The sequence below is a fragment of the Trachemys scripta genome, chromosome 10 (genome assembly GCF_013100865.1).
Source record: "Trachemys scripta elegans isolate TJP31775 chromosome 10, CAS_Tse_1.0, whole genome shotgun sequence".
Classification (NCBI taxonomy): Eukaryota; Metazoa; Chordata; order Testudines; family Emydidae; genus Trachemys; species Trachemys scripta.
In genome coordinates, this window is record NC_048307.1 from 133,457 (window position 1) to 151,828 (window position 18,372).

The 18,372-nt window shown below is 46.8% G+C and overlaps 1 protein-coding gene and 1 long non-coding RNA gene across 6 annotated transcripts in view; one reads left to right on the forward strand and one right to left on the reverse strand.

Moving 5' to 3' along the window:
- Positions 1-4,074, reverse strand: part of UNKL (unk like zinc finger) — a 130,694-nt gene extending 126,620 nt beyond the window's left edge. For all 5 annotated transcript variants that reach the window (XM_034784602.1, XM_034784600.1, XM_034784601.1 and 2 more), the window contains exons 1-2: positions 3,931-4,074; positions 1,602-1,811 (exon numbers count right to left, since the gene is read on the reverse strand). In XM_034784602.1, coding sequence (XP_034640493.1) covers positions 1,602-1,811; positions 3,931-4,010 — 290 coding nt within the window. In that variant the 5' untranslated portion in view covers positions 4,011-4,074. The remainder of the gene's footprint in view (positions 1-1,601; positions 1,812-3,930) is intronic.
- Positions 4,075-8,021: 3,947 nt separating this feature from the next.
- LOC117884246 lies at positions 8,022-12,555 on the forward strand. The gene is made up of 2 exons (XR_004647528.1): positions 8,022-8,762; positions 12,145-12,555. It is a non-coding gene; the product is annotated as an uncharacterized LOC117884246 (long non-coding RNA).
- Positions 12,556-18,372: the final 5,817 nt, after the last annotated feature.

Genomic DNA, 18,372 nt, shown 5'->3' on the forward strand with positions numbered 1-18,372 from the left:
GCTAACATAGTGCCCCTCTTTAAAAAAGGGGGAAAAGGAGGAGCCGGGGAACTATAGACCAGTGAGCCTGACTTTGATACCTGGGAAGCTACCAGATCAATGGATAAAACATTCAATTTGCAAATACCTGGAGGATGAAGGGGTAATCAGTACCAGCCAGCATGGATTTACTAAGAACAAATCATGCCAAACCAGCTTAACTTCCTTCTTGACAAGGTAACTGGTTTGGTGGATAGGGGGAATGCAGTGAAAAAATTCTCTGTTCTGATCAGTTTAATACATGGACTTCAGCAAAACTTCTGACAGTTCCACATGACAGTCTCATAAGTAAGCTACAGAAATACAGGCTTGGTGGAACTACCATTAAGTGGATACATAAATGGTTAAACAACCACAAACAAAGAGTAACTACTAATGGAATTATGTCAGATTGGCAGGAGGTCTCAAGTGGAGTTCCACAGAGATCTGTTCTGGGTCCGGTGTTGTTGAACATCTTTATTAATGACCTAGATGTAGGAATAGAGAACATACTGATCAAACCTGAAGATGACACAAAGCTGGAAGGGGAGGGTTGCCAACACTTTGAAGGCTAGAACTAAAATTCAGAGGATTCTTGATAAATTGGAGAACTAGGCTATAGACAACAAAATGAAATTCAGCAAAGACAAATGTAAGATGCTACACTTAGGGAAGAAAAATCAAATGCACAAATACAGAATGGGGAATAACTAGCTTGGCAGCAACACTGCTGAGAAGGATCTGGGAGTTGTGGTGGATCACAACCTCAACATGAGTCAGCAATGCAATGCTGTTGCAAAAAAAGTAAATACAATGTTAGGTTGCATTAACAAAGGCATAGCATGCAAGTCATGGCAGATAATAATACCACCCTACTCAGTGCTGGTTAGGCCTTAGCTGAAGTACTGTGTCCAGTTTTGGTCACCAACGTATAGAAAGAATGTAGAGAAACTGGAAAGGATCCAGAGGCAAGTGACAAAGATGATCAAAGGGATGGAATGCAAGCTATATGAGCAAAGACTGAAGGAACTGGGTACGTTTAGTTTGAAAAAGAGGAGATTAAGGGGGACATGATAGCAGTCTTCAAATACTTAAAAGGATGCCATAAAAAAAATGGAGAAAAGTTGTTCCCTTGCACCATGGAGGGCAGGACGAGGGGCAATCAGTTCAAACTACAGCATAGCAGATTAAGATTAAATCTTGGGGAAAAAATTTCCTACCTGTAAGAACAGTAGGACAATGAAAGATTGCCTAGGGATGTTGTGGAAGTTCCTTCACTGGAGGCTTTCAAAAGGAGGCTGGATAGTCCTCTGTCTTGGATAATTTAGAAACAACGAATCCCACACCTTGGCAAGGGCTTTGCAGCGGCTTTGCAGCCCCTTCTAAACCTGTAATTCTATAATTCTGTGCTCACCAAAAATCTGATAAATCACTTAAAGTTAGAGGAAATCTCTCAAAACTAACTCCAGCAAGTTTTACCAGATAGCAATGATTCTCTAACCAAAAAGTACATCTCTGTACATAAAGTCACTGATAATATTGAAAATGCCAAATTGACTGGGGGAGTGTGGGGGGGAACTTACTCATCTCCATCTGGACAGATTCCTGTGGTTTCATCATATTTTGTACAATAAACATCTGGACTGTAGTTAAAAGTCCCATCACGCCTTCGAATGGGTCTACGACGACGCTGATTTAGGAAATGCCAATGAAAACAGGTAAATGGTCTGTGCTGGGTACACTTGTGCTGCAAGAATAGGGGGCACTGCTCTGTCCTAAAGTCCTTTAGATACCTAAAAAAATTAAACTGTGTTACAAGTTCATCTTATTGGAGGCATATTTATTACAGTATTAACAAGGCACTTGATAATTCAACATGTACAGCCCATGAGAGAGTGTACAATTTTATCCTGTGTAAAATTATATTCTCTACACACATTTTACTGTTTAGCTAGAAATTAAATGTGACAATTTTTAATTAAAAAGGCATTACTATTGAAGTTCACAATGTAATTCCTGTATACTATGTTGCACAACTTAAATAATAATGTTTACATTAGGGCTGTCAAGCGGTTAAAAAAATTAATTGCACGGTTAAAAAAATTAATCGCGATTAATCACACTGTTAAAAAATAACAGAATACCATTTATTTAAATACCTTGCAATGCCAGCTATAAAAGTGCCATGCAAATAAATGCCTGTTCTCACTTTCTGTTTACATTGTAAATAAGAAGAGGGCAGCATTAACACCTGTAAATGTAAACAAACTTGTTTGTCTTAACAATTGGCTGAACAAGAAGTAGGACTGAGTGGACTTGTAGGCTCTGAAGTTTTACAATGTTTTGTTTTTGAGTGCAGTTATGTAACAAAAAATGTCTTCATTTGTAAGTTGCACTTTCACAACACAGAGACTGAACTACAGTACTTGTATGAGATGAATTGAAAAATACTATTTCTTTTGTTTATCTTTCACAGTGCAAATATTTGTAATCAAGAATAATATACACTTTGATTTCAATTACAACACAGAATATATATAAAAAAATGTGGGAAAACATCCAAAATATTTAATAAATTTCAATTGGTATTCTATTGTTTAACAGTGTGATTAATCACAATTAATGTTTTTAATCGCAATTAATTTTTTTAGTTAATCGTGTGAGTTAACTGCGATTAATCGACAGCCCTAATTTATATAAAATACTACAGTCAAAAATCATGTCTATAGGATTTAAAAATTAGATTTCCTTAAGTGACAATCATACAGCAGTTCCAAGCACTTCAAAACAAGTTACTTGAACATGTATTCAGACTCCCTCCTATTATACTAGATAATCCTACTAGAGCTGCTTTTTCGAATAACCACATTTGGTTTTATGTTAGAAATGCCTCTTAACCCCCAATAACCCCACACCACAGACTCGCATTGCATAGAAGCCTATCCTGGGAACACTGACATGAGAGATGGGGGGGGGGGAGATTGCAACTCCCTTCACACTGGTACAGTAGTCTACAGGGTGCACGTGTGGAAGGTGGATAGACGTGAACTGGAAGAACATAGGAAATGAAGAAGAGGGAGTTTATCCTAGGGAGGAGAAAGAGCAGGGATGATGGAAAAGAACACAAAAGTTATTAGGGGAGGTACTGGAAGTTTGGAGAAGCTTGGTTATTGGAGATTGTTACTGTGCAAACAATTGAGATCTGGGGGTTATGTGATTCTTTTGGCAGGTTGTATGAAGTTACTTACAGTTATTTCACTGCTTACCTCAGTCCGTTAGAAATCCCCAGTAATCTAGAGGCAATTCAGTTATTGGGGATGTGCTTTGGGGGTGTCAGGGTTATCTAGGAGTTTCGTTTGTTTAGGGGCAGTTAAGATTACTGGGGGTATAAGACTGTTAAGGAATTAAGAAACGGTTATGAAGTCTTTAGGGGTGTCTCAGGGGTTATGAGTATCTTGGGTGCATGGTGGTGTTTAGGGGATGACAGGAGGCCATAGGAGCGGTTTTGGGGCATGTGGGAAGTGTTACGGGATGGTGGGGGTGACTTGGGGGCTTGGGAGGGCTGTAGGGCGGTGTTTCAGGAACATTAGCGGGTTGTACGGTGGGTTGGGGGGCTCGGGTACTGTTTCGGGGACGACGAGGCCGCAGGTCGCGTTGGGGGCACTCGGGCCGCGTTCCGAGGCCGCCAGGCGAGTTAGGGGCTCTCGGGCCGCGTTCCGGCGCCGGAGGGCAGCAGCCTCTCAGGCTCTCACAGCCCCCGCCCGAGACCCGCTGCCGAAGTAAGAGGCCGCTGGACTTAGGCCGGGTGCGAAACCAAGTCCGTTACCTCAGGGCCTAGGACCCCCGCCCGGCGCTGGGCCAGGCTTGGCAGGGGCGAGGGCGCGAAAGATGGCTCCAGGCCCCGATACCTACGTATAGTGCGTCGGCTGCTCTGTCTGCGGAGACCCACCGGACCCGCCACTTCGAGAAGCCGCTTTCGAAACCGACGGCATCTTCCTCAGCGGTAGCCACAGCGCAGGCGCCTGCCAGGCCAGAGCCACCTCCCCCAGCCCCGCCCGGCGCGAAACCACCCCCGTCCCCTGCTGGGCCGGGGGGATAAACCCCACCCGGGCATGGAGCGGGAGTCTGGGATGGGAGGAGCTGACCCCACAGCGGACAGGTATTGCGGGAGCTACTCAACTCATTCCCCCCACACCGCTAAACTGTTTACAGCGTAGGGAGGCCGCGGCCCAGGGCTGCTTGAACTCTGCAGCTTGGAAACCTTTGGGACGCTGGAAAACAAGGGGGCTTGTGTGCATGAGATTGCAGGGGACCAGGGCCTCAAGCAATCACTAAATGATGCGCCTCAGGGGGGTTCCTTGCGCACTGGGATGCTTTAGCAGCAGACTCAGGTAAGGCACAAAAATGAAACTCCCTTCGCTATAACGGCAAGCTTCTTGAAATGAGGCCTTCCAAACCGTCTCCATACATTACTCACAGCACCTTAGATCCGCCCTACTGCTGCCGGCTCTTCTCCCTCTCCCCTGCCTAGGGACTGAAAGAGTCATGTTCCTTTCCTAGATGTTGGCAAAAGAAGAGGTGGACAGGGGAAGCATTTTCTTTTTAAACGTGATCTTCTTTGACAGCAATACCCTGAAATATGCTTCTATATATGTATTTCAGAGTTTTAACTTTTAATAGTGATTCTGTTGTAGTCTTCTTATAATACCATTACTCTTTGAAGACGTTACACATTAAATATTCTGCTCCTGGATGCTGCTGTAGTACTAAGTTCCTCCCCCTGGCCCATAACTTCATCCCTAATGCTGATCCTATAACTGCAGTCACAGACAGGGTCAAATACTCAGTCCATCAGTCACTTGCAAGACTTCTTTCCCACAGACTGCCTCAAGGCTTCAACTGAGGATACTTATAAATCCACCACTTGCTAACCATTTAGCAAGAAGGCCTATCTCATTCTGCAGTATTAGCCCCATTTTACTATTAGAGAATAAGTTTGTCTTCCCAGGGAGCCACTGGTCTAGTGAATGAGGCATAAGCCTAATACTAAGGGACCAAGATTCTACTCCTGATTCCAAAACTCAATAAATATGACAGCTCTAAGCCTCAGTTTTATCACCTCTAAAACAGAAATAATATTTCACAATGTCTTGTAAAGCACTCTGATCATATATAAAATTAAGGAAAGGTAGGGAAAGATGTAGAAATAATCTCCTAGGCTTGTTCTTATTCTTATAGGTTATATGGGAGGTAGCAACACCAGTTCCTAGTTAATTTATATTTAAAGGAGTTCAGTAGCCTAGACATTTTACTACACAGCTAAACATATTAAGAGTATGTTTTAAGATTAACTTTTAAATAGCACTGCACTTTTCGACTGTGCACAAGTGTACCACATCTTCAGATGTTTGTAACTTCAGCCCTAGCTTCCCACATACTGTACATCAGAGTAAATTTTACATATATAAGAATCACCACTTGGAAAGATAAATAATTCAGTGACACTGAGAAGTGGGTTGTTTTGGTTTGGTTTTTTTTTAAGCACATACAGCTGCTGGGTTATACTCAAACTTTACAGGGTCTTATCTAGCACCCATCATGAAATTAAAGAGATATGTATATAAGATTTAGTTGGTTCTTCACTCCAGTCAGCACTGGCTTTTTTTTTTTTTAAACCACACAAACAAGAAGGGGTGATAGGTGGAGAAAAAGAAGGGTATTTTGAGGAAGACTAAATGAATTTTGCTTTTGATTCTAAAGGCAGTGAAGTTCCTGGCCACCCTGTCACATTCCTCACTCCTTCAGGACATTCCCTTAAATACCTCATTTGTTTCATTGCTATCAGCCTTTGTTATAACTATTAAACCAGTTTAATGGAGATTCAAAAAACTGGACTTGAGAAATTTACCAGACACGTTTTAGCCATAAGAGATTATGACAGACTAGGGAGGGGGCAACAGCAAGATTTCACAGAAAACATAACGTTGGTTGTTGCTTACAGCTTTACCAAGCTGTAACAGCATTAGCCCCACTAAATTCCTACCAGTTTCCCTGCAACTACAAGCATTTTAAATAATAGCTATGAAGTTTACTTTACTGTTTAGTAAAACTGTGAGCAGAAGCAGACACACTAGAGTGGTTTGGCTGCAGGATCAGGAAAACAGTTTTGCATCCATTATGCATTTGAGTTACAGCTAGAAGATAGGTTTCAGAGTGGTAGTTGTGTTAGTCTGTATCAGCTAAAACAACGAGGAGTCCGTGTGGCATCTTAGAGACTAACAGATTTAGTTGGACATAAGTTTTCGTGGGCTAGAACCCACTTCATCAGATGCATGGAGTGGAAAATACAGTAGCAGGTATATTTATACCTAGTACATGAAAAGATGGGAGTTGCCTTACCAGGTGGGGCGGGGGAGTCAGTCTAATGAGACAATTTAAGTTATCAGTAGAATACCAAGGGAGGAAAAATAATATTTGTAGTGGTAATGAGGGTGGTCCATTTCAAACAGTTGAATACTAATTTCCCCCTTCTGTTACTCGCACCTTCTTGTCAACTGTTTGAAATGGGCCACCCTCATTACCACTACAAATATTATTTTTCCTCCCTTGGTATTCTACTGATAACTTAAATTGTCTCATTAGACTGACTCCCCCGCCCCACCTGGTAAGGCAACTCCCATCTTTTCATGTACTAGGTATAAATATACCTGCTACTGTATTTTCCACTCCATGCATCTGATGAAGTGGGTTCTAGCCCACGAAAACTTATGTCCAACTAAATCTGTTAGTCTCTAAGATGCCACACGGACTCCTCGTTGTTTTAGCTGGAAGATAGTTTTGCAACCTTAAAAGCTAGAAGCTTAATTTTGTTTTTCAAATGAAAACTTAAATTCTTTAGAAGTGGATGGCTTCAGCGCCTTCTCTTGCTAGGAAAAGTTTTCTAAAAGCCAGTAGTAAGTAGGATGTATGATTTTAAGACCTGGAAAGTTAGGATTAATTTTGCAATTAAGATTTACCCAGATACTGGTTTGCTCTTCACAATTAAGAGGATTGTTTTTCGCCTTCATGAAGGAACTGTTCAGTTACATCTACTACAAAAGGATCTTTTCTACTGATGACAGAGAAAGTCCATCTCCACCATAGAGCTATGTTTAGTTCTGTAGTGAGAAAACAGATTAAACTCATATTGACAGTGCATTAAAAAGATTGTATGGAAGTCATTTCCACATGACCTAACAATAGTAGAGTACAGAATGTGAAGTTAACATTCAGCTTGATAGTAATAATGCATATACATATGTAGCTATCTTCACCATGCTTTACAAAGTAATTTGTTATCCCAGTGTCATTGTCACCTTTGGCACAATTTTTTTGTATCCTTCTAACTTTGATATTGTAATACATTCAAAATCTTAAAAGTCAGATGATGGGGGACAGGTTATCTGAAATGGAGATCTAGGTCTAACCAGATCTCAGGACAGTATCAGTACAGCAGTGTTCACATATTCAACCTTCTGACTGCACTTATGCACAAGTTAAGAGTCCACTTGATTAATTCTGTGGCCATGAGTTATATGAGGATTAGTAAGAATTACCAGCAATGGCAAGGAATCAGGCTTGCAGAATAAAGACAGTGATGGGTGGGGAAAATAAGAGTTTCCAGGCAAGTCAATGCAGCATCAGATCACCTGGAATACCAGCAGTTTCCTAGGGGGCCTGCTATTACAGCTACCCTCCCTCAGGTCATCATTTTTCCTGTTGGGATGGTGGCAGCATTTTGTTTTCTGGGGTCTCATTTAACAAGCCTGGCACCTGCGCATGGAAAACGGCTCCCAGTTGCTCGTCGACTTCTGACTCCTCCCTAAAAACGCACCAGAGCAGCAGCCCTATCCCTAGCAGGCTGACCGGCAGCACTTTCACCCAGGGTCTCTGATAGTCACTTCCCATGGACTTGTCCACAGACCAGACCCGCGGGCTGGCTTTGCTGGTGGAGAAGGGGATGGGCCTAGAGCTCTCAGACTCCGCTACATCCTCGGGACCCGGTTGCCGACTGAGACGTCGCATTGGACAGACGAGACAGGAGAGCGGGCGCGGGCTGGAAGGAGAAAAGGAAGAATAAACGCGACGTAAAGCGAGTCACAGGCCCGTCTCCTCCACGGGCGGGATCCGCCCCAGGAAAGCCCCGCACGGAGCAAGCCCGAGCCATCGCTCACCGCCAGCCCCACAGGATCGCGCGGCTCATCCCGGACCACCACCGCCACCCGTCACGTCCGGTGCAATGGCGAAGTCTGATGCGCTTAGTAATGTGCGACTTGCTGTGTACTGAGCATGCTCAGTACAGCTGCCGAAGCCACTGCCCGTATTAGCCGTAGGGTGCTGCGGGTTGCTTTTGCGAGTCATAGTCTCTCGGGGGGCCTGGGCTCCAGGACTATTCAGGGCTGCGGGCCCTGCGCCACCAATATTTGGAGCTGGGTCTCTCCCCAGCCCTGCCTGGAGCGGGCCGTGTTCCCGGAGAGGCCCTGCCTGGGTGAAAGCAGCGCCCGGCTCTCCCTGGCCTGTTGCCTGGCTGGGCTGCTGGCGGCACAAGAGCCACTTGGCCGGCTGAGGCGGCGCGGGAGCGGGAGGAAGCACACATGCTTTGCAGCCCGCCCCTCCCGCGCCCATGGGAGGAGACGCCAAGGGGGCTTCCGGCCAAGAGACATTTGGAGTGGACCTCACTCACCTGAGCAGCTGCTGGGGCTTCGGTGAGAGTTTGACCCTGTGATTTCCCCCCCCCCCCTCCTCTGGGCAAGGGGCAGCCCCAACCCCCAGTGAGGCTACGGTGAGGGGCAGGAGGCTGCAGCAGGGGAGGAAGGGAGCCACATGTGATGGCAGTCCCCTCCCCCCAGCACTCACCCACCACAGGGGAGATGGGGGGGGGGCTTCCTAGACCTGAGCAACTGGAGCTTGGGTGAATTTTGTGACACCCTACCTCCCCCCCAGCCACCACTCCTGCCCCACACTGGGCAAGGGGCAGCCCCATTCCCCACCCCCAGTGAGGCTATGGTGAGGGGCAGCAGCAGGGGAGGCCACACGTGATGGCAACTCCCCCCCCCCCCACCAGGTACCCACCATAGGGGAGGAGAGGGGGCTTCCTGGACCTGAGAGGGAGCATGTGCAGTGACAGTGGTGCAGAGTGAGTGTGCTGGGGGGAGAGGAGGGGTCCCTCCCCCAGAGCTCACTGCTGCCTGCGGGGAGACGGCTGGGGGGAGGCCTCCTCTCTGGCCCCAGCCCTGGGGCAGCCTGCCTGCACCCCAAACTCCTCACCTTGCTCCACCCTAGAGCCTGCACCCCCAGCCAGAGCCCTCATCCCCCCCTGCACCCCAACCCTCTGCCCTAGTCCTGAGCCTCTCCAACACCTCAAACCCCTCATCCCTGGCCCCAGCCAGAGCCCTCATCCCCCCCATACTCCAACCCTCTGTCCTAGCCCTGAGCCCCCTTCCACACCTCTCATCCCCAGCCCTGCATCCCCTCCCTCCACACCCCCTCCCATCCCCAGATTCCCTCCCACAGCCTGCACCCCTCACGCCCTCCTACACCCCCAGCCCGGAGCCTGCACCCAAACTCCATCCCAGAGCCTGCACCCCCACCCCTTTCCCAAACACCCACTTCTGCCCTCAAACTCCCTCCCAGAGTCTGCACCCCAGCCCTCCATACTCCCTCCCAGAGCCTTCACCCCTCTTGTACCCCCACCCCTTCCCCCAGCCCAGAGCCTACACCCAAACTCCGTCCCAGATCCTGCACCGCTCACCGCCTCCTGCACGCCTGCCCCAGCCCGGAGCCTGCACCCAGCATCCAAACTCCATCCCAGAGCCTGCACCCCAGACCCCCTCTCCCATCCAAACTCCCTCCCAGAGCCCAACCTCTCACCCCTTTTGCACCCAAACTCCCTCCCAGAGCCTGCACTTCTCCTGCACCCCAATCGGCTGCCCCAGCCCAGGGCCTGCACCCCAGACCTCCCCCCCGCCAAACTCCCTCCCAGAGCCTTAGGTAGGTCGGGGGTGGGGTTTAGGGGGGCGGGTTCTGGGCACCACCAACATTTCTACAAACCTGCCATCGCATTGACGGGTTAAAAAGTGACAAAGGGGGCGAATTGGAGGAGGGGGGTGTCCAGGGTCTGAGCAGGGGGTGGAAATTTGCTGGGCAGGGGGGTCAAGCAGCTGGAGGCAGCATTAGGAGATGGGCTAAATGGCAAAATCAGGAATGGGGGGGAGGATCAGGAGTTAAGTTCGGGGGTGAGGCGCTGGCAGAGGGTGTCAGAGGCCAAAACCCGGCACAGGGGGTAGCAGTTACCTCCGTGACACTGAGACACAAGTGCTTTGCAAATAGTTTGTTTGTTGGGGGGGGGGGGGGGAAGGGTGTGAAGCTTTTTTATTTGAGCAAAGTGGCTTTTTTGTATGGTCACACAAACTGAGCATGCTCAGTAACATCTGCTGAAGCCACTGCCCTTCACCCTGCCCTTATTAGCCGTAAAAATATTGCTGATTTACGGGGGTTAAAAGGGAGCAAAGGGGGAGAATTGGAGCAGGGGGTGGCCAGGATCTGAGCAGGGAGCGGAAATTGACTGGGCAGGGGGGTCAAGCAGCTGGAGGCAACATTAGGACAGAGGCTAAAGGGCAAAATCAGGGATGAAGAGAGGAGGAGCAGGATTTAAGCTCGGGGTGAGGCGCTGGCAGAGGGTGTCAAAAGCCAAAACCTGGCACAGGCAGGGGCACAGGGGGTAACAGTTACCCTAGTGCGACTGAGACACCCAGGTTTGCCAAAATGGAGGGGGGCAAAGGTTTTTTTTGTTTTATTTTTTTTTATTTCCCCCTCTCACAGACAGCACCTCTCAGCATGGGCTTCCCAGGGCTGGGTTCTTAAAGGCGACAAGGGGATTAGCTCCAAGCACTGTGAGCTGAGCCTGTCCACACTAGCGCTTTAAAGCACTCAAATTTGTTGCGCTTGGGGGGTGGGGTGATTTTTCACACCCCTGAGCCAGCAAGTTAGAGCGCTTTCACTTGCCAGTGTAGATAATCCCTGAGACTTAATTCAGTGAAACATTTTACATATATCCTCTCAAAAACAAAGAATCCCTTATCACTGTATCTGAATGCATAGAGTCTCCAAGCAGTTTCCCAAGTTGTCTTATCTGCTGCTGGGATTCCCTGAATTTTTAATTCTAACTTTTTTCTTCGCATTTTTAGAACAGATGTTTATTTTGTTGGATCATTTTAGTTCCACTCTGATTGAATATTGGTGGTCAGACCAATAATCCGCCTAATCTAGTATCCTGTCTTGTGTCATTGAACCATCCCATTGTCCACTCCCAGCATCTGGCAGTCAAAGGATGGTTTAGGGACATGTAGAGCATGGGCCTGCATCCCTGATTATCTTGGCTAATAGCCAATGTACTTATCCTGAGGGACTGATCTAATTCTTTGTTCAACCCATTCATAGTTCTGCCTTTCAAAATATAATGAACACACATCTACAACCCCAAGATACCTTTACAACCACAAGAATTCTAAAATCATGAGTTATACACCTTCGAGTCAAGACATTTTAATAAATAAATGATAATATTTTTTTTATGTGACTCTTTGTTCCTTACCCTGTAGGGTGCAGTAAGGCCGCCAGTTCCAATGCCTTGAGCCTAAACACCTGAATGAATCTTAGTCTACCCTCATACTCCCAAATATTTAATATACCTAATCCACACTTAAAGTGTAGATATGGCCTTAACTCAAGTTATGTCACCATAGAGTCACTACGGTTACTATGTCACTTGTGTGCATGCCTCTTGGACTCCTTGTCTCAGCAGTCAGGGTACTCACCAGAAGCACTTGTATCGATTCAGAGTGAGGTGCACCATGAATAGATATCCCACTGTATTTTGGGAAGCTTTGGTTTGGCAGTGTATGCTGGGTACCAAACAGGTCAGACAGGGGTGGTTGTGGCCATGGGATCCAATTTCTTATAATGCATTGTTAACCATCCACTAATATTATATGTATCCCATATATAAATATATACCTAATGTTTTCACCTTTTTTTCTAAACCCACAAACCTGCCTGGCCCTCCTCACTGTCTGCCATCTCACACAGAATCATGGAGCTTGCATAGCTCTGCACTATTGTCATGAGCCTTTCAACCCAAAGGTGCATAGTCCTTTACTATTTGCAGATCATCAAATGTACATGTACATATACTCTACATTCTTTATGAAAATATGCTTATGATATGGATATGACATAGCTAATATATACTTTATGCAAGGTGGCTGATGTGGGGTATCATTGCAAAACTTAAGACCTATTGACTGTATTTATCCAATCTGTATGCATGTAATGTTTGTATCGGAGGCTAGAAATATTGACCATTTCTCTGTATTTCAAATGTGCTCTGTTTAATGAGGCCAGACAATATTAGTGGCTTATTGAAGGAATGCACAAACACATAAAGATTACCCCAGGAACTGTGTCTCTGAACGATAGTGCTATACAATGGGGACTACTTGACCAAGATCAGATACCTCTACAGAGTGGTTGCTGTTTGACCCAGATCACAGCAAAAGAGCCTTCCAGAAAGTGGGGGAAAGAAAGAAAAGGTGGACAATGATAGCCTACAAGAACAACCGGAAACACCTGAGGTACAAAGACTGAACAGTGAGAAGTGATTGTCCCAGCAATCTGGATGATGGGAAGACAGACACTTCAGCTCAGCATACTGAGAATGAGAAGGATCTGACATTACCAACCACTGAAGAATAATCCATGTTTGTATAATATATCTTTTGTCCCCATCATGCAGACATAGGCCTTTTTCTCACTGCTAATAAAACTAATGAAAACAGTTTAACAGGGAAGACAAAGGCTAAAGAAAATGTCTCAAAAATTAAATAAGAGAGCAATGAGGTGACATGCGAGTCCATAGTTCTAAGTGTAATTTTTGTGATGATACCTCTTTGCTCCTTATGTGTGGAAGAGTGACAGAAGTGGAAGTCTGTATAAAGCACAATGGTAGATTTTCTGCCTATGAGCTTGCTTTCCAAAGGAATTAAGTGTTTCACATCCTATTTATAAGGCTTTTAACTACTCTCAATGTTTTGTGTGCATTCAAATTTTTTTTTAAGAGAATGTATGACGTACTATGCAGTGGAAAGGGACTAATAAAGATTTCTTTTTAAGTGTTCAGACTTTCATTAACGGTTTTTCATGCAATAGCCATGAAATTCCACTTGCAAAATGTTTTTTAAACAGTCCTGAAAATAGAGGAATGTCAGGAATGTCTGCTTGGTTCTCTCTATTCCCAAAATGTGTTTGGTATCAAGTGTTTGTCTAATGGCTATTTTGAGGATGGCGACTGAGCATCTTTTCATACAACAAAAGTGTCACTTAAGATTTCTTGAGTAATAAACATGTACATAAGGCTGTGACACTGGCCCAAAACCATGGTGGATTTAATTTAAGTTAAATTGATTTAAATCGTAATTTAAATCACTAGTCAGGAAGACTTGATTTAATCATAGTTTTCTAGATAAAAGCGCATTCTTGTTGGTTGTTATAGCCTTAATATATATTAGGGTTACCATATTTAAAAAATAAAAAAAGAGGACACTCCACGGGCCCTGGCCCCGCCCCTTCCCCAAAGTCCCTGCCCCAACTCCCCCTCCTCCCTCCCAGTCACGCGAAAAGGGCTGCCCGAGCGCTACCGGCTTCATGGTTTGCCGGGCAGCCTCCAGACCCTGCGCCCCCGGCCGGGCAATTCCCTTCCCGGGCTCCAGCTGCTGTGCTCCTCCCCTGACTCTTCAGCTCTGTTTAAGAGCTGAGCTGTCTGAGCGCTCCGGCTTCGGGCAGTCCCCATGCCTCCAGACCCCAGCCGGGCACTTCTCCCCAGCTCCAGCTGCTCTGCTCCTCCCGACTCAGACTTCGGCTCTGTTTAAGAGCCACGCTGCCCGAGCCAGCGCTACCGGCTTCGGGCAGCCCCCGTGCCGCCGGAGCAGAGCAGCTGGAGCCCGGGAAGGGAAGTGCCCGGCCGGCGGCTGGGGTCCGGAGGCATGGGGGCTGCCCGAAGCCGGTAGCGCTGGCTCGGGCAGCGTGGCTCTTAAACAGAGCCGAAGTCTGAGTCAGGGGAGGAGCAGAGCAGCCGCGGGAGAGGAAGTGCCCGGCCGGTATTTTTCCCGGACATTTTCGGCTTTTTGGCAATTCCTCCCGGACGGGGGTTTGATTGCCGAAAAGCCGGACATGTCCGGGAAAAAACGGACATATGGTAACCCTAATATATATTCTTCACAACTCAGATATGTTTAATTTCGACATACTATACTTTTTTAAACTGATTTATTTAGAAGACTTTTAAGAATAGTTTTACAGCTCTATCAGAAAATGAATGTGTGACATTCTATATCTTAGTGGAGTGTACCCCATATTCCTCATTTTCATATAATTGTGATTTTACATATAAAGCATGCCTTGTAAGGTATCAGGGGAAAGGTTATGCTCTGCTGAAAGTCATTTCTGTATGCATATATGTCACTAAAGCATGCTGTAACTTGGGAAAGCAAAGTAACCAATGCCTGGGCGGCATGTGAACTAGCCCAGCTCCAGCCATTGAGCTACAATGCAATCACTCATCTGCATCAGGCCACACCAGGTCCTTACCTTTGCTTTTAGAAACTCAGCAATACCACCCAGACATTCCTGGACTTTGTGTTTTAAAAGCACATGAAATGATCATATAAAAGAGACAGTCTGGTGCATAACAGACCCTTTTGCCCTCAATCCTGCAACCAAGACACCAAGAAGAGTAGAAGACTACGGGCTTGGCTACACTTGCATATTATAGCGCAATAAAACCTCCCAGAGCGCTCTACCTTACTCCCCGTCCACACTGGCAAGGCAGGGAGAGCGCTCTGACTCCCTAGCTAGAGCGGTCTTGGTACGCCACCTCCCCGAGAGGATTAACAGCTGTTGCATATTGGGTGAGATGCTGCAGCTCCAGTGTAAACAAGAAGTAACATTATTACACATTGATTGACCTCTGGAAACAGGGCCGAGTCCAGGCACCAGCGAAGGAAGCAGGTGCCTGCAGTGGCCAATAGAAAGGGGTGGCACTCCGTCCCTCATTGGGGCAGCACGTCCGGGTCTTCAGCGGCGGGTCCTTCCTCTACGGCGGCACTTCAGCGGCAGCTCAACCAGACATGGGTTTTTCTCTTTTTTTTTTCCTTCGCTGCTTGGGGCGGCAAAAAAGCTGGAGCCGGCCCTGTCTGGAAACGCCCTATAATCAAGGGTGAAAGTAAGTCCAGTGACTTACCAGTATGCTGTGGCCAGCTCTGGCCCCCAGAAGGGGTGGAGTCTAGGGTAGAAGGGGTGTGGCTGAGGGAGTCAGAGCCAGCCCCAGCCCACCCTGTAAGGTAAGTGCCCCCCACCCCCCGGAGTAGCAGCAGCCTGGGGCTCTGGGGGCTATTTAAAGGGCCCGGGGCTCCCCTGCTTCTACTGCCCCGGCTCTTTAAATAGCTGCTGAAGCCCTGGAGTAGTGGCAGTGGGGCTCCGGCGGCTATTTAAAGGCCCGGGGCGGTAGAAGCAGCAGGAGCCCTGGACTTTTTAAATAGCCCCCAGAGCCCGGCAGCCGTACTCCATGGCTTCAGCAGTGGGGCTCTGGTGGCAATTTAAAGCCTCTGCTGGGAGTCCCAGGCCCTTTAAATTACCCCCTGGGGAAGCCGGGCTGCCCCAGTACGGCAAACCAGCTGTTGCCGGTACGCCATACCGGGGCATACGGGCTTACTTTCACCTCTGCCCATAATCCTCTTAACTGAAGTGGTCTCTTTGTTGTGAACTCAGGACGCGAAAGTGCCCTTTCAAAGCTCCGGTTCTGAGAGCGGCTGTTTATCTGGTCCGAGAAAAAAAAAAAAACAGCTACTGTTTGCTTTTGCGTAAGTGAGATAGAGGCGAGGGACTCCATTTGGAATGCAGGCTGCTCGAGAAAAAAGAAACAAAAACAAAAAAATAGCTACTGTTTGCTTTGAGTGAGTGAGAGAGAGATGGGGGAGGGGGTCTGAATTTACAAGACAGCATGCTGACACACTCTCAGCACCCCGAAAACCCACTCTCTCCCCCCACACTCCCTGTCACACTCCACCCCATCCCATTTGAAAAGCACGTTGAAGCCTCTTGAATGCTGGGATAGCTGCCCATAATGCACCACTCCCAGTGCAGCTGCAAATGCTATAACTGTGGCCACGCCAGTACGCTTTCAGCTCTCAGTGTGGACAGACTGGAGTGCTTTCCCTACTGCGCTCGCCAAAGGCTGGTTCAACTTAAAGCCCTCTACAGCTGCCAGTGTAGCCATACCCTACAACACAGGAGATTGTCCCAGGTTGAATGAACAAACCTGTCTAAGGACTGCACTATCCAGTGGGGTGAGAAAAACTGACAAATCTAGTTGCAGCCCAAGTTTTTTTCCCTCTAAAAGCATTTTAGCAACAACAACAAAAATCCTATGTAATTAAGAATTGTCATGATTATGAGATGTTTTATTCAAATGCATGCTTTTGATTTTACAAGATTTTTCATGCCTGTTATCATGAAGATACATAAATGTGTGTGTTACATGGGTTTAAGTATTTCAGAGTATCCAGAATTTCAGAAAACTGATTTTTTTTTTCACAAACACCTTGACTAGGAAAAGACCTCCCTGTTCTAAACTTCAGTATGGCAGATTTTATATATATATATATATATAATATTCTTTTGTTTTCCAAATATATGTAACAGTGTTTGTAAATCCCCCTGCTTATGTTTTTTTTAAATTTTCATTCTTGTGCTGTTCTATTTCCTATCTTGAGGTACTATTATTTTACTGTGTTAAAATATTACACGTGAGCTCATTATTGCAAATTAAATGTGATTATCATGGATCTTATGTTGCCAGACTTTGTAAGGTGGCAATACTTTGAACTTATGCACATATCTCAAATGTATTTCTGTAGCCCTTGTGATTGGGCCATGACTGATGCGGCATTGTGCATTTTGCTGAGTTCATCTTTCCCTGCTTATGTGTCTGCTATTTTCATGTCATGCCTACACTATAAAAACTGAGTATTATATGCATTGATATTTGATGGTTGCAATTTTGCGAATGTTAGCAGCGTGTAATGTTCTCTTCTGTGATCAATACTCAGTGAAACCTTTTGAGGAAAAAATTATTGACCTATAAAAAGAACAACACATAGCCAGAAGGAATGAATAAAGCAGGCAGACTCAATCTGCGTAGATTTGCTTCCAAATTTTCCTTGGAAAGTAAGCAATTCTTTTCTTCAATGGAAATCTTCAGCATATACATGATGTTCCTGATCTCCCAACACAGGATTTACCTGAAATGTTCAGTTTAGCTTAACTGGGACCATAGGCGCTGTCTCCTTGAGTGCTCCAGGGCTGGAGCACACAAGGAAAAAAAATAGGGGGCACTCAGCACCCACTGGGATGACCAGCTGCTGGCAGTCAGGGTTCAACTGTTTTGCGGGTGCTGTTTCCTAGGGGTAGCCTGCCCGACAGGGCCGCCTCTGGCTTTTTTGCCGCCCCAGGCAGTGTATCCTACAAACCAAAGCCCATCACTGTTCATTGACCAATGACTTGCAGTTTAAAATGTTTATTTCACATCTATTTGTAGTTATATATTGAAATCACACCCACCCACCCACCCCCTATCAAAGGCAGGATGAGACATACTGTATTCAGATTTCTTGTATATGCATATGTCTTGTAATGAATCTCTGACTTATAAAATATCTGATAATTGCTTACGTCAGGGGCGGGCAAACTTTTTGGGCTGAGGGCATATCGGGTTTCCAAAATTGTATGGAGGGCTAGTTAGGGGAGGCTGTGCCTCCCCAAACAGCCAGACGTGGCCTGGCTCCTTCCCCCAGCTGATTGCTTATCGCCCACTGACGATCCCCTGCGACTCCTGCACCATCCCCACCACCCCCCGCTCCCTTTCCCCTGACCGCCCCCGGAATCCCTGCCGCCCCGCGACCCCATCCAACCACTCCTCTCATTCCTGACTGCCCCCCCCCGGGATCCCTGCCCCCATTCAACGCCCCTGTTCTCCGCCTTCTGACCGCCCTGACCCCTATCCACACCCCCACCACCTGACCACCACCCTAAACTCCCCTGTCCTCTATCCAACCCCCTCTGCTCCCTTACCATGCTGCCTGGAGTACTGGTGGCTGGCGGAGCACCAGGACAGACAGCTGTGCCATTGCGCAGCACAGAGCACTGGGTCAGGCCCTGGCCCTGCAGCTGCGCTGCCTGGCAAGAGCTCTCACACAGCATTGC